The sequence below is a fragment of the Berghia stephanieae genome, chromosome 6, assembly GCF_034508935.2.
Source record: "Berghia stephanieae isolate SIO BIC M18660-M18661 chromosome 6, UCSD_Bste_1.3, whole genome shotgun sequence".
NCBI lineage: Eukaryota > Metazoa > Mollusca > Gastropoda > Nudibranchia > Aeolidiidae > Berghia > Berghia stephanieae.
In genome coordinates this window covers 36,425,657-36,442,772 of record NC_088365.1, presented here as the reverse complement: position 1 = coordinate 36,442,772, position 17,116 = coordinate 36,425,657, and the positions used below count along the sequence as shown (strand labels likewise).

General features: G+C 36.6%; 1 protein-coding gene across 1 annotated transcript in view; it reads right to left on the bottom strand.

The window, feature by feature from the left end:
* LOC144974965 (quinone oxidoreductase-like protein 2) overlaps positions 1–17,116 on the bottom strand; it is a 50,099-nt gene that overhangs the window by 4,276 nt on the left and 28,707 nt on the right. Inside the window, exons 4-7 of the mRNA XM_078918531.1 lie at positions 11,671–11,801; positions 9,507–9,616; positions 7,513–7,594; positions 5,685–5,866 (exon numbers count right to left, since the gene is read on the bottom strand). Of these exons, the coding sequence (XP_078774657.1) occupies positions 5,685–5,866; positions 7,513–7,594; positions 9,507–9,616; positions 11,671–11,801 (505 nt within the window). The remainder of the gene's footprint in view (positions 1–5,684; positions 5,867–7,512; positions 7,595–9,506; positions 9,617–11,670; positions 11,802–17,116) is intronic.

The window sequence follows — 17,116 nt, the reverse complement described above, 5'->3', positions numbered from 1 at the left end:
TATAATGTTTGCATGAGTCTGAGGTCTTTCTCATCAGCGCCAATAGAGTGCAGTTGTTTTAGTATTTCTTCGTGGCGTACTCTATCAAAAGCTTTTTTGTAGTCGACAAAACAGAGGTATAGTGGGGTCTGAACCTGTATAGCTCTTTCACTTAAAACACGGAGGAGGTATATTGCGTTCCTCGTCCCTCTGTCAGGTTGGAATCCATATTGTTCTTCTGCGATTTCGGGGTTTATCTTATTCCTTAGCCTGTTGATAATTATACGCAACAGTATTTTGTTGATGTGGCTTATTAAACTTATAGTTCTAAAATTTTCGCATCTGACTGCACCTGCTTTCTTTGGTATTGCTATGAAAATAGAGTTACAGAGATCTTCTGGAATTTTCCCAGTGTTGTATGTATTGTTGAATAATATGTGAAGTTCATCAATTGCTAGATCTCCTAGGCTTTTTAATACATCTACAGATATTTCATCAGGGCCTGTTGCTTTACCATCCTTCATTCGTTCCATGGCATGTTCAATTTCACTTTTGGTGATTTTTGGTCCGCTTAATGGTTCTTTGAATTTCAGTGGTGGTTCATTTCTATTTGGATCATTGTACAGTTCGCCTATGTATTCTACCCATCGGCTTTCTATATGTTGTTCTTCAAATAGCAGTTCCCCTTGTTTGTTCTGGATACAACTTCCTGCTGCTTTGCTTTTCCTTTTCCCTGATAGTTCTTTTATTCTTTGGTGAGCTTGTTGGGGGTTGGGTTTGTATTCTCTTTCGATTTCGCAGCATTTCCAGTCTAGATAGTTCTCGTGTGCCTCGATGCATTTGGATTTAATGTGGTTGTTCAATGTTTGGTATTCTGCAGACCCTCTGTTGCATTTTCGTCTTTCTTCAAATAGGTTTAGAATTTCATTTGTCATCCATTCCTTTTTGCTGTTTATTTGAGCTATTGGTAAATGCTTTTCTGCAGTTGCTTTGACACACTTTTGGAATATATCAAATTGTTTTTCACATTTTTCGTTATCAGGTTCACTTTGGCTTTGTATCATGAGTGCACTTTAAAATTCTTCTCTCATTTTTGTTTGTATGCCATTGTCTTTGCATAACCTCTAATCCCTCTTTATTCTACCAGCTGTTCTCTGAATAGCTTTAAACTTTATCCTTACTGTACAAACAACTGGGACATGGTCACTGTCTACATCGGCGCCTGGGTAGGTTTTGCAATTTAATATGCCATTTCTGAATCTTGATGATACTGCTATAAAGTCTATCTGGTTCCTTGCTCTGTCCCCTGGTGATTGCCATGTCCAGGTTCTTCTTGGGTGTTGTTGAAACCAGGTGTTTGAAATCATTAATTTATTTGTTCTACACCAATGTGCCCAGATGTTTCCTCGTTCATTTCTGTCTCCGAGTCCATGTTGTCCGATTATGTCACCATCTCTGCCTCTGCGTGACTGGAATACTAAAACATTAAAAGGAAAGTCCCCTTTTGCACAGCTACACAATGATTTTTTGAATATCTTAGAGGACAATGTGCTCGCTTAGCTCATAGAGGAGGTAACTCGCATGGGCAACACTTTAGCTTTAATGATCACCAATAATCCCAGTCTTATAAACCATCAATGTGTCATCCCAGGCATGTCACACCATGATGCAGTTATAATTGAGATGACATGAACTCGAAAATTAATGTACAGAAACAGAGAAAAATCCCTCGCTACAGAAAAGCAGACTGGGAAAGTCTGAGAAATGAAATAACTGAAACAGCTAAGGAACTTTTAAACATGCCAACACTTAGCACAGAGGAACTTGGGCAAAACATTCAAACATTTTCTAGAGAAATCAATCAGTAAACATATACCACATAAAACGTGTAAAAACAAAAACAGCCAACCATGGATCACTAAGTCAATAAGAAAGATGATAAATCAGTGTGACCAGTTATAAAATGTATAAAAAGACGAACGATCACAGTTACAAAGAGAAATACATTGTTCTGACACATCTTGTACAAAAGAAGTTACATAAAAAATATTGGGACTACTTGGATGACATGTTTAGCCCTGATGATAATGGAAACAAATTTACTGCTACGCCACTTTGACAAAGCAACAGCCCTAGATGCCCAATTTCAGTCTGTCCATTCTAAAAAGCAACATTTAACCCTCAAACAAATTGCAGAAAACAACATAGCAGACAGAAGCAGTTATGTCAATGAAAAACAGCGCTGTGATAGATATCATAAATGTTACGGAAGAGGGCATTGCAAAACTTCTTCAAAACTTGGATCCTACAAGGGATAGTGAACCAGACAACATCCAAGCAAGAGTTTTGAAAGCGCTAGCAGACTGCATAGCACCCTGACTCTGATTTTTCAGAGATCACTCGACACTGGTGAAGTCCCAGAAGATTGGAGAACAGCTAATGTAGCTCCCATTTATTAAAAAAAAAAGTTTAATAGAGCTTATATAAAACGCAATACCCACTAAATGTGCTCAAAGCGCTTTACAAAGGTAAAAAATTTCATGATGAAAACAAACACCATCACCAATGGCATCTTCATAATAGGAGGAGATTTTAACTTCCCAGATTGTGAGTGGAAAACTAAAACATTAAAAGGAAATTTTAAATAGAAAGAATTATTTTTTTAAAGGAACGATTTCTTCAGATTACCGCCCAGTGTCTCTCACTTGTATCTCAAGCAAGCTTATTGAGCACATCATTGTCAGCCAGATAATGAAATACACAGATATCCTATATGAACTCCAACATGGTTTTAGGTCCAGGCGCTCATGTGAAACACAATTGATCAGCTTTATCTATAAAGTCTCTTGAGAAGGGCCAACAAACTGATGTACTTATTATGGACTTCTCCAAGGCCTTTGATAAAGTTGACCATGACATATTGTGCAACAAGCCTAAAATCATTAGCTTACAAGTCATTAGTTCGACCCACAATTTGAATAAGCATGCACTGTTTGGGAGCCACACACAAAACACCTTGTTGATAAACTGGAGACAGTACAGAGATGAGTCGCTCATTTTGTTATTGGAAATTATGAGAAAACATCCAAGTGTGAGCAGCATGATTGATCTTTTTGAATTGAAGTCACTCCAAACTAGGAGGAAAGTAGCACACCTGATCATAATGTAGACCTGCATGTGAGTCCTGACCAAATTGTCTGAACTTTTTCACACATATCGCATTACCGGATCTTTTATTTTGTAACTCAGTACTTAGTCATATACATTTTCTTTTGGATTGTCCTACAGAATATATTTATTTTAAAATGTTAAAAAGTAACAAAAATTTATAGGGAGAAGGGACAGCATGGAGGTAGAGTGGTAGTTTGATATTTTTTCAAAAATAAAAATTTATAATTATTTTTTTACATAGAGACAGATAGGCCTTTAAAAACCATTTAATAAGATACCTTACTTTTGGATCTAGGATAAACGGTTCCAAAGTTATGATGATTTTACTACTCTAAATTTACTCTTACAAAAAGCTCAAAATTGATTGAGAATTCCCCCACTGGACAGACTCTCGATAAGGTGACTACTGATTAAAACGGGATTTTAGCATAGAAAAAAAGAGGGTTGGTCACTTATGGTCAACATTAAACATACTGCACTGTCTTCAATCTTTATGAAATTTGATATAGACATAGACAAATGAATTATCTAGATGCCTTCACTTTTATATTTTTGCTATCTCAATTTTGAAAAAGATTTTAAAAGTTTTAAAATGACGTTATTTTTATCAAATTATAATTTTGGATACAATATGTCAACATTGATTTCTATCACATCAAAAGAAATCTTGATCTCTGCCCTTTAAAATGATACCAGAGCCGTTCATATACTGTGAAAAATAATGCAACAGTGATTATGTGAAATTGTGTTATTCAAATTTTAACCCAAAGTTGAGCTTCACTTGTCCAATGGCTAATCGGCACCTGTCTACCTACAGACTGGAATCAGTTTCAGTTAGAGTTAGGGCTAGGGTTGAGTGAGTTCCTTGTGAAACTTGGAGAGAGGACGAGTCTCTGTCTCAGCAGTGAAAACAGCTGCAACAACTGAGTTGTTTTTTTTTCTGTTTTTTTCTCTTGTACTTGTGTTACTCACTTTGACTTTGAGAATGCCTCTTTATGAATGATTTTCCTTTGCCACCGTAGTCGGACCCCCCACAGTAGTTTTTAACCTGGAATAATTGATCTTATCTCTAAAGAGCAATAACCATCCCAATCATTAGACTTTAATCCACTGGCAAAAATTTAAAAAAAATAAAATGCAGCACCCGGCTGTGCTGGCTTTCTCACGTAGATACTCCGAGAGAAAATCATCGGTGCAGTCTTTCTCTTCCAGATCCCATTTGAATAGATTTCGAACACCATTCTCAACTGACTTCAGATCCGACGAACGGTCAAAGAATTGTTCAGGCATGATAACAAAAAAATAATGTAAAATATACGACAAATCCAGAAAGTTGATTGATAGAGCGAATAACATTGAAATGTAGCAACGTTCAATTGAAAAACAAAAGTTACTTGAATGGAATACCGAAAGTATGAAAACGAAAGTTAACGAACTGCGCAAGCTTGATTATATCAACACACTTCTCGTTTTTCAGACAGTGAAGAGTTGCGGTCAAATCGGAGACTAGCGAAGTTTCCCGATAATTGCCGAACGAGCGCTTGAGAGTGCCGACAATATTGTCGGCAATCGAGCCATTCGTCGACACTTGATGCCGCTGCGGTCGAGTTGGGGAACTCCGACAATTGACGTCACTCGCAATCAGATTACTTTAGCAATAAAAAAATAAGTGATCCGGGAGATCGCAACGACTGTGATTGTCGGAAAACCGACAATTGTCGGCACACATGCAGGTCTAATAATGTATAAGATTTTAAATCCTGATCTCTAAACACCGCCACGAACATTCAGAATTTCCCACATGGACAGTAATTCCCCTGACTTCCACCAAAGACTTCAAAAAATTCTCATTTTACCCCAGAACCATCACAGATTGGAAAAAATTACCGTGGGAAGTTACATCTGCACCCACTTTAGATTTATTTACAAAGCCTCTAGATCACTGCTGAATTTTTCACCTTAATGTTCATGTCAAAATCTTCATGAGTGAAGGACATAAAAGGAAGATTCAGATTCAGATTCTCCACCTCAAGCCGCTCTACCTGACACTATGATACACACCTTAGGGCATGGTATTGAAACCATTATTTTCTCTATAAACTTTTCCTCTCTGAAGAACTGCAATTTAAGCCATTTCAATGCTTGATTGAAACACCAATTATGCAATGAAACAATCAACACTGATTCTGATTACACACAAAGAACAGTTACATGATTTGTCTTTTCGACATTTAGTTAATTAGTCATAACTTAGTTATAGGCTGGTGATGATACATGACTATCAGCAAAATGTGTGATATACTGTAAATGTATTTTAAGGGACATTCAATGGCATTTTAAAAATGTAGCATTGCTGCTTTGCATGATTCTTTATGAAAACAAATACAATGATTTTTAGTACAGAGTTGTTTCAAAAGCTGGAAATTTCAAAACTAAATGAATCATCTTCCCATTTCAGGAACTTACCCCATGTGCACAATATGGTTACCTTTTATCAATCTATTTCTATCTAATGTAAAAGAAATGCCTCTCACCTTTTAATGCAATCCAGAAAATTATCCCCACCAACTTGGTCCATGACGACATTAACCCCTTTCCCACCAGTCAACTCTTTGACTCTTTCCTTGATATTCTGTTGTGTGTAGTCAATGGTGTGGGTTGCCCCTCTTTCTTTCATGAAGTTGCATTTTTCCTGTCCTCCACAAACTGCAATGATCTATTTGTTTTGTTTGAAATAAAAAAAAACAATATGAAGATGATGGTGATAAAGTTTCTTCTAAATAAATTCTTTGAATATTTTTTTTTAATGCCTTTACTTATAGTCAGATTATATTTTGTTATGAAATAGGGCCGCATCATAATATAGAATTCTGGAACATTATATAAAAATAACCATCGTGTATAGTGATATTGCATTCATTAACTGATCCAAGATAAAATTGGTAAAGACCCATCAAAGAAAATTTCGAGTGTATCAATTTATGGGAGTTCTTTGCAGTAATTGGGCTGATAAAATATTAACACTATATAACTCTTAAATGATGAATTGTAATGGATGATAATATTAATATAAAGTGGTCCTTTAGAACCAAGTACTGTCCATCAGATCTAACAAACCCAGCTACCTAATCCTTGCTGGGTGGATAGGGGGGGGGGGGGGGGCGGAAAATATATCGAGTGTACGAAGGATCAATTTCAGTCCCTTTGCGCTTGAAGCGATAGTGCTCTACCAACTGAGCTATCAGGACCCCCAATAATAACATAAAGTCCTCTAAAAACTAATCTAAACTTATGATTTACCAAATAAACATCAAGTAGAAACTCTCCTCCAATGAAAACATGAAAATTGTTTTTATTAACATAATTCGGGAGAGATTTTATAAAATCACCATTGAAAGGAATTTGAAAACAGCCTTGAAAAAAAAAAAGAATCATCACAAATTGTTCACTGCTCACACTTAATGAGTGGTGACAAAAGTTTTTTTTTCTATTTGAAAGACTGTCTGTGCTAAGTGAGTGTTATGACAGTGACTGCCCGATGCCATGGCCATAACACACTGAAACAGGGAAAAAATGAAGAATTTTTTTATGGATTGCTAAGTGCAAGCAATCGGATGTGAAAATGACATATATTAATAGACAATAAGAAAGTGAATTCTGAAAGTACAAGGATTGTGCATTGAGTAAAATCCTAGTAAATATTTTCCCCAGGACTTGGTTGGAATGTACAGTTATATCTCCATAATCTGAAAACCTGATTGATTTTGTTAATTTCTTTTTTTTTTTTGTTTCATGTAAAAGAAATATTCCCATGTATTTACTGTTTTTGAAAAGGGAGGTGATGTTAGTTTGGATTGTTGTTCTTCATTAAATTTCCACGGAACTTGATTACTGAGTCCATTTTAAAAATTAAGAATTCAGCCTTTGCTTGTACTGGATGGACAGTAAGTTTCCTAACTGATCTTAATTTGATGTGACAAAGCATTTTAAATCAGATTATACTTGAATCGTTTTTGATTGCATTGAACTAGAGTAGGCAGATAGTGTACATGTCTGAATTATAGAGTCATAAATCCTCTATATTATTACAGTTGTTACCAAAATAAGTGTTCAGATCCAGAAACATGAATTACGGATTTCAGTGTACACAAAAAAGTCCGTCCCCATGCAACCTATCAAGATAATGGAGACATCCGGATTGTGGAGTTCCAGACTGGAGAGACCTGACTGTATTCAGACTCATCATCGGTCTCACTCAGGATCTAATCTCTGCTGTCTAAACAGGTCAGAGTGAAACATGTTCCAACACTTCAAACGAGTCAAAGATAGCATAAACAATAACAACAAAAAGAAAAACAATACCTCACAGTCAAACATATTCCGGGCTATATCAGTGGTAGCAAGCCCTGTTGCCCCAGCAGCAGCTGTCACCAAAACAGTTTCTCTGAAAAATATTTAATCCTCAAACTGTTATTTAAAAAAAATCAAAATAAGTGTATCATTATATGATTAATATACTCATCTAACTTTGGCCTTCCTCTTGATCTTCTGCCCGGAGGGTTCCAGTCCAATACTTTCTTTGTTATAGTGGAGTCATTCTTTCTAAGAGTGTGTCCAATCCACCTCTAACATCTTCTATTACCTCTCCCACTGGTTTCTGCTGTGTTCTTTTCCATACTTCTTCATTCTTAATCCTGTCCATACATTTAATTCTGAGAAGCTTACGCATACCTGTTTACGAAAATCTGTATCCTCCTTATACATGCCTGTGATGAATTCTAAGTTTCACATCCATAGAGTATGACTGACTTCACATTTGATTTGAAAACTCTTAGCTTTAGTCGAAGGGAGATATCTTTAGTTCTCCAAACTCTGTTCAAAGATGTGAATGCAGCTTGTGCCTTTCCTATCCGTGCTTTCACCTCTGCTCTGTGCCTCCATCTTTGTCAATTATACTCCCAATGTACAATGTTCATGCTTGATATTCTTAGTCCATGTTGTAAAGGACACCATGATAATCCTTTCTTTGTGTTGTTTCCATCCTCTCAGTAACTTCTGGGCAAACTTGCTTAGAATTATTCATACTCCCTATGTATGAATCCTGTCCCCTCTCCATGCATATAAAATCTTCTCCCCAGACTTGAGGTGTTTCTGTCCGGATTGTATCTAGTCGGTTTTGCTTACTCCAAGTATATGCAGCCTTTATTTTCTCATCTCTGTCACAACTTGCGAGGTTTTTCCTGCTTCATACATGGTGCAAATGTTCCATGACGCAATTCGAAGCTTCTTGTTTGGCAAAGATGCCATCCGGTAAACAGAGTCCTTTCGCACTTGTCTGTTGTCCTTCATAAATTGTCATTGCTGAAACTCTTCGGTTGCCCAAACTAAAAATATGATTTGATTTGTCCATTTGTCTTTCTGTAACAATTTGAGTTTTACGGAAGGGGTGTTAACCCTTCGACAACCCCCAACCTGGAAGACCAGGACTCATAAAGCGGGATTCACACACCATTAGTCGCCTTTTACGACATGCTGGCTTGACATTGGGTTATTCTCTTACCCTCTCTGTTGAGCGACCCCAGACACCACACGAGGGAATTTTTCAGCGTATTACTATAAATTTTAGTTTCTTATCCAAATCCTATAAATAAAATTAAATACTTACATTTTTAAGCTGTCAAGTCCATTAGCCACTCTTTTTGTAAGCTATCTTTGTATACAACGAACAAAAAGCTCTTTGATCATCCCTACAAAAGCAACAATCAGATCTTATTTTAAAAATCTAAAAGTTCCAGATAAGGAATCTCAGACAGGTAGGCCTCAGAAAGGTAGGCAACAATCATAATGAATGTCCAAAAAAGCCATTTACTCTAATGACATAGAGTCTAAAGCAATATTTCCTCTTATATAAATATGAACATTCATATAGAACATTTCCAAAATTTGCAATGTTCAATGCACTTCACAATGTTTCATTTATTCTCCCAACAGTCCATGTTTCCAATTTCATACAGTACCAGTGGCATGTACTAACACGCCTACAATATCCGTCACTGCCAGGTACTCATTCACACTTGAGTCAAGTGGGCTAATGAGTGTTAAGTGCCATACCCTAGGAAACAACGTTGGGACCAAAATTATCCATGATCACTGTCAAACATTCAGCAACTGATCAAGCTCAACATTGCTCAACTTTTGTGATAAGACAAGACACTGAACCGCTAAGCCACTTCTTATTGTCCTATACCTCACAAAGTCACCAACCTCATCTATTGCCAACTCAATGTTGATCACAAATTGTATAAAATTCATGATAAATCATTACAATATGGTTTTACTGTTATTCAAGCACTCACTTTCTCTTTAGTTTGGCCTTGCGAGTGAGTGCCAGCATAGCTGTCCCATAAGATACAATTGTGGCTGCTGCATTTACCAGGCTGATATTGTCAGGCAATGGAATCAAGGACTAATAAAGACAAAAGAAAAAAAGAGAATAAAATAAAAACTGTTTCCAAACACTTTTCAGTAAATACTGATTAAGGGGAATGAAATTTTATACCCATTAAAAAATGTTGACACGGTTATAATTTTCTTATTATTTGTAACAAAATTGAAAAAAAAAAGAGAAAAACATAACATTGTGTAATTTCCAAACACATTTCTAATCTTAGATCAAATTCATGAATTATCTTGACAAACTCTTCTTAGATTATTTGATATTTCTGTTGTATCTTATCCTTATCATAATAGCCCTTATAATCTGATCGAAAAGGGTATTGGTCAGAACTGACCCCCAATCGCTGGCGCCTGTTGGACAGTACTGACCAATAGCCCCGCCATTGCGGAGTGGCTATTGGTCAGTACTGAGTGCTGGTTCCTTTGTGGTTTTTTTTTTTCCGACTAAATATTCCGATTTCAACTATCCTTTTTTCTACTGGCGCGAAATCACCTGTGAGATTTTCATATTGGTTTATGCAGAATTATTAGTTGTTTTGTTTTTTTAAAAATTAATTTTATGATTGTTAACTTCAATACGTTAGAATCTAGCCTAATCTGATAGCCATGTATCAACACTCAGAAATGACAACATAACAACAGCAACAACAATAAATACAAAAGTTGATTTTCAAATCAACAGACTTTTATCGTTCACTAATACTATAGGAGAAGCAACAGAGCAAAAGAAATATCTCAATTTAACTATAACAAGTAGTCGAACATTATACAATTGTATGTTCAAAGCTAAAATTCTACATATTATATTGGAATTATGACCAAAAAACAACTATTACATTTTTACAAATCATTTTATAATAATAATGATAAAAATAAAATTACGCCCTTCCATTAGATACCAACATGGGGGCATTCTATGAAGGAATATATATAATCCATCAACAAACATCTGACGTCAAAAGTAATAATCATTGTCCAAACTGAGCAAATTGGGGGTTAATTATCTTGCCTAAGGAAAGAAAATGAAATTGCCTGAGACGGGGTACAAATATGGGACCTCCTGGGTCATACTTAATCACTCGACCACTTTATGTTAATAATAGTTGTCAAGGCTTTGGCATTTGCCAATCACATGTCATGTGCCAAGTCAACAGATATACATAATATGACTATGTCAATGAAGAAATCGCTCCCTGGCTCAAATTTTTTTTAAAAATACATTAATAAAAATTGATTTCTAATTCAAAAATTTTGAGAGTAGACACATAGCTCTTGGTATCAAATCTGTTGTAAATTAGATGCTGATCAAGAATCTGAAGTAAAAACAGCAAAAATCAGGAGAAAAAATTGTCCATTTATTTGTATTACCATGCCCCCAATCGCCGATCATCACTCCGGAAAATATTAGGCCAGCTGCATTTTCGAGACGGTCCATCACCATCGTTTTCAACCATACATGATTCATTGTGCCCATGCCTCACCTCAGGTGTTTAAAAAATAATCACCAAAGCTCCAATATGCGGCAAAGACTTTTTTTCTTCAATTTTTTTTTTCTTCCAAATATATTTTTTTTAAAGACAAAATATGCAGCAAAGAGATGCGCAAGGTAAAATTATGCGGATGCGGTGGTATTTTCCTGGAGGGACAGTAGTGGTGGTAGTAGTAGTAGTAGTAGTAGTAGTAGTAGTAGTAGTAGTAGCAGTAGTAGTATTAGTAATAATAATAGATAATAGAAAATCTTGAGAGAATAAAATAAAGGAAACATAAGTTACATTGTCAATTTAAAAAAAACAAAAAAACATTTAGTTCAAAGAAATTTTCCCCCAGCAAAAGAAATCTTTAAAAATAAAGAAAAAAATATAAAAGAATGAATTGATAAATTAAACAGATGGTTTGCTACCAATTTTAATAACATTTAATATCTGCTAGGCACTCGCACCCGAAGCATTCCATGACAAAATAAACAAATGAGTTTTAGTATAATTTGATGTTTGGTGAGAGCAATATAAATTAGGTGTATCTTTTTATATTAAAAAAGTCCTAAATCAACAATTTAAAAAATACCTTGCTATCTGTTACAAAAACTTCCGTGGCACCACCACGATTTGTCTTTGAAAATGTTAACACACGATCTCCCTTTTGGAAACCTTTGACATCAGGGCCCATCTCAACAACCTTACCTGTTATTTCGAACCCTGAAATGAATTTTGAAAAAGGAACTAATTTGGAGTGTATTACTCTTCCAGTTTATTGTGCTCTAGATCACTTTTGTGTGTAAAACATTTCTTACTTTTGGTAAGATGTTAAAATAGAAGAATTAAATTTTTCTGTCTATAGTCTTTAGATCCATTATTAAGAAAGATTACAGATAAGTTAGACAATATCCTTCTTTCAAGAATTGTATTGCTGTAGTCTTCACCATTTTAAAATTTTAACTCTTTGCTGGCAATCAGTTGTGGACAAACTGGCTCTAGACAAAGAGGGTAAAGTGAGGCTGGTGTGGGAAGCCAGTCTTTTGAAAATGTCTTAATGTTCAATGATGTGTCTAAAAGGTGAATCGAAGCGCCATTTCCTCTTCCCCAACTGATAAAGCTAATAAGCCATGGAAGGAGAACTCTTGCTTCCAGACCATGGGTAGACAGGACTCACTAACTGGTAGAGTAACTTGCCTAAGAGTGAATTTCCTAGATCAATCCTGGCCTTTCAGGAATGAGGGTTGGGCACACAGCACCGAACGAATGAACATTTAGCTGAAAACCCAAAACTCATTTAACCTCTACCCTCGACGACTATCTGACCCCGGATTGACCTCATTGTGCTGCCTGTATGAGCATCTTTGACTGACCATTATTTTTTCAAGGATATGCCAATTTTTGGTGCTGTTAATCAAACACGTTTAAGATTATGTTATGTTAAAGATTGATTTTAGGTGTTTGTTTTGTTTTATAAGGGTTTTACGGGCTTGTAACACATTAAAGTCATATCAGCGCCAGTAAAAAGGAAGAAAATGGGATAGTAAACAGTTCTAGAAGTACAATTAGGCACCCAAGAAAAGGTAAGACAAAGGGGAATTGGTTCAAATAGGAAACAGATGTAGTTTCCAAGAGCACACTATCAAGGTACTTAGTTTGAGATCACCTAAAAGTCTTATCCAGACAAGCACAGTCCCCCATTGAGAGGAATACACTCAAATGTTTACAAATCATATATAATATTTAAACATAATACAGTGCATAACAGAGAGATGATTTACAAGGAAAAAAATATCATCTTCCATAGCTAACTATACATTTGACTTTTTCCCTCTCAGCCAGGGTATCCGACCAGGGCCATTACAAAACCAAATAATCTCATTCCAAGACAAAGACAGAACGCAAGAGGATAGAAGACACATTAAGTACCTCCCTGCCCACTGCGGGAGGTCAGGAACCCCACCCAGTGCTTTAGGTGTGAACAAAACGAGATAACATCATATTGTATTATAACAAACACATAACAAGCATTTTCACCGCTGATTGTTAAACCATAGACAAGTTTAGACATAAAAAAGTTTGATTTTGTTAAGTATTTAAATAATGTCAGTGTAAACCACATATGTTTTTGGCTTAAAAGAAAGACAAGAGAATGCAGATTATGGTACAATTAATTTCATGAACAGTTAAGTTGAATAATATTCCTTCATCACAAACCTACCAACAAGTAGGCTAAATATAGCAGGATAGTGTTTTCTCATATCAATACCAATAGCAAACGATCATTGAATCCAAAATAGTTTGTTAAGGGAGTTACTTTTTAATACTCTTTAACATAATGCAAAGGGGGTCCTGGTAGCTCAGTTGGTATAGCACTCACTTTGAACGCAAAGGGGCCAAGATTGATCCTATGTGCAATTGAGATTTTTTCTGATCCCCCGTCTATCCAGCAGTGAATGGGTCTGTTAGATCTGGCGTAAAGTACATTGCGATAGACTAGCGTCCCATCCAAAGGGTAGTGAGCAATTGCTATTGTCCATTTCACGCTAAAGAAACTGGGATAAACTCCGGCTCCATGGGCCTAATGGCTCTGAAGGACTACTATAACATAGTGCGTAAGTATAGTGACATGACTGACTTTATAATGCTTTCCACCAGCAATGTCGTTAGACTTTGCAGTTTTGGCTGTAGTGAAAATTCAATGTTTGTTAAATCATAAATGAACAATGTTAGTGATGCACCGTATTTAGTCTATTGCATAATCCATAGAGCATAATAAAGATTACGGCTAGATTTAATCTTTTATTTCATTTTAACCTTTACCGCCACTCCCTAAAACGCACCCTATTCTCCACATGTGTAGTCTTTTAGACCCGCCTATAGCTAAATAGAGATTTATTTCTTACGTCTCATTCGCCACTCGCGGGTCCTCTTAGACCCGGTGACTTGGGAAGAGAGAAGTATTTTGTGCCACCGATTCGCCACACGCGAGGTCTTTTGGACCCAGCCCCCCCCCCCCCCCCCGCCCTCTCTCTCTCTCTCTCTCTCTCTCTCTCTCTCTCTGAATAATATTAATAATAGTAATAATAATAATAATAATAATAATAATAATAATAATGATAATAATAATGATAATAATAATAATAATGAAGATGATGATGATAATGATGGTGATGATGATGATAATAATAATAATAATAATAATAATAATAATAATAATAATAATAATAATAATAATAATAATAATAATAATAATACGGTAATAATGGTGATGATGATGATAATATAACAATATAATAATAATAATAATAATAATAATAATAATAATAATAATAATAATAATAATAATAATAATGATGATGATGATGATGATGATGATGATGATATCAATTTGATAATAATTTGTGTGTTGGTACGTTATATTCGGCTGGTGATGTTACGAGTTTAAAAAAATAAATAAACGCACAGCATCATCTGCAGGTTTGATATCCCAATTCCTTATGGGCTCATTGTGTTGTAACGGAAATCTAAATAGGATTCCACAGTCTGACGTCACGTCCGCCTAGTGCTGAGGAGGTTTACATTCATGTTCCGTTTGGTCTGGTAGCTCACCAGTGTGGTGCTGTCCTTGAATGCAAACATGGATTGGTGAAGGGAGAGATGCTTTTTGTCCTTAAATATCTGAGGCAAAAACGTCTTGTTCCTCCTTACTGTCCCCACAAGAGTTAGCTTTTGGCGCAGCAGTTTTTGGGACAGCTCGAAGTCTGTGAAGTAATTGTCACAAGTGACGTTCCTTCCAGACTGAAAATAGCGCTGGACCAGGTTTAGAACAGTAGATGCTCCAACACTGCTGGCTGTTTTGGGCTGTGTTCCCTTTCCAAGATATGGTATGCCGTAGCACGGAAAGGCGTTGGCGGCATCACACACCCAAAATATTTTGATGCCATACTTGTCAGGCTTCGAGGGGATATACTGCAGAAAGGCACAACGACCACGGAAATTGACAAGTTACTCGTCTACTGTGAGGGCTTCTCCCGGCGCATAGTGCATCTGAAGGGCAATCTGGAACTTGTTCCAAATGTCCCTGATTGGAGCAAACAGATCCCTGGCTCTTCGTTGGCTTCTCGTCAAACCGCATGTAAGTCAAAAGAGACGAAAAACGGTTCCGAGAGAAACAAGCCCGTAAAATTTGCAGTCCATCCAAAACATCGAACAACATCTTTATATCTGTCATGTTTTCCTTCCTGGAGCCTGCATACAGCAAGCACCCAATAAGGGCAGAGATCTCATCCCTTGTGCAGACTGTCCATTTCATGCCTTTCACCCTCCTCCCTTCAATATTTGTGTATTTTACGCACTCGTCGATCATGAACGCCGTGAAAAACAGCAGAAAGGCGCTCTCTGGTGTCTCCACATGTCCTGTTGCGGGAGTGCGGTCATGAGGTAACCTCAAAATATTGCGGGCTGGCGTTTTGGTAGCTGCAGGTTTGGTCTTACTCCAATCTACCATCCATGACTTTAGCAGCCAGCATCTGAAGCGATGTTGTTGGCAACCACAGGCAACAGCTCGGTGTTGGTTGCAACCACAGGCAATAGCTCAGTATAGCTGGCAGTCTGCAAGTCATTATCATCCTCATCATCATCATCATCATCATCCCCACCAACTGCTTCGTCCATTTCACCATCCTCAACATCAAACTGATTCTGAAATAAATCTTCTTCAGAGCTGTTCTCCGGCTCAACAGACAGGAGTTGTTCCCATATATTTCTGTCCGCCATTTCACTGTTAAAACGAGAAACATAATTTACTTTAGTTATTGAGTCCATTGAATGATAAAGAACTATGATACAGAGTCTATCCCGGTTTAGTAACGTTAAATGGACTGATAGCATTTGGTATCACAAGCATGACGATGGCTTGTACCGTATGAAGGGACCCCACCACCCATTACTGTTGATAGAAGCCAACATGGAGAGATTGTGTGGAAATAACTAGAAATAATCTGACTCACACTGAAACCCAGGATTATTGGATCTGTTCACTATCAGCAAAAATCATAGAGGCTAGCTAATCTATTATCATCTTTATTTCTTTTTACAACACACTCTGTGTCCGTGTCTCCTTCCAAGACCATGGGTACGACAGGACTCACTAACTGGTAGAGTAACTTGCCTAAGAGTGAATTTCCTAGATCATCCTGGACCTTACAGGAAATGAGGTTGGGCAACAGGCACCGACGAATGTACATTTTAGCTGAAAACCAAAAACTCATTTTTAACCTCTACACTCGATCGTCACTATCTGACCCCGGATTGACCTCATTGTGCTGCTGTATGAGCATCTTTGACTGACCATTATTTGTTCATAGGATATGCCAATTTTTGGTGCTGTTAATCAAACACGTTTAAGATTATGTTATGTTAAAGATTGATTTAAGGAGTTTGTTTTGTATTTAAGGGTTGGTTTTTTTTTTTTTCGGGCTTGTAACACATTATATCTATCAGCGCCAGTAAAAAGGAAGAAATGGGATAGTAAAACAGTTTAGACGTACAATGTGAGGCACCCAGAAAGGATTAATCAAGACAAAGGGGAATTGGTTCAATTAGGAAAACAGATGTAGTTTTCCAAGAGCACACTATCATAGGTACTTTGTTTGAGATCACCTATAAGTTTATCCAGACCAGCACAGTCACACCATTGAGAGAATATACTCACTCAAATTGTTTACAAATCATTTATAATATTTAAAATAATACAGTGCATAACAGAGAGATGATTTACAAGGAAAAAAATTTCATCTTCCGCTTAAGCTAACTAATACATTTGACTTTTTCCCTCTCAGCCAGGGTATCGACCAGGGCATGACAAAACAAATAAATCTCATCCAAGGGACAAAGACAGAAACGCAAGAGGATAGAAGACTCATTTAAGTAAATCCCTGCCCACTGCGGGAGGTCAGGAACCCCACAGTGCTTTTAGGGTTGAACAAAACGAGATAACATCATTTTGTATTATAACCAAATAACATAACAAGCAT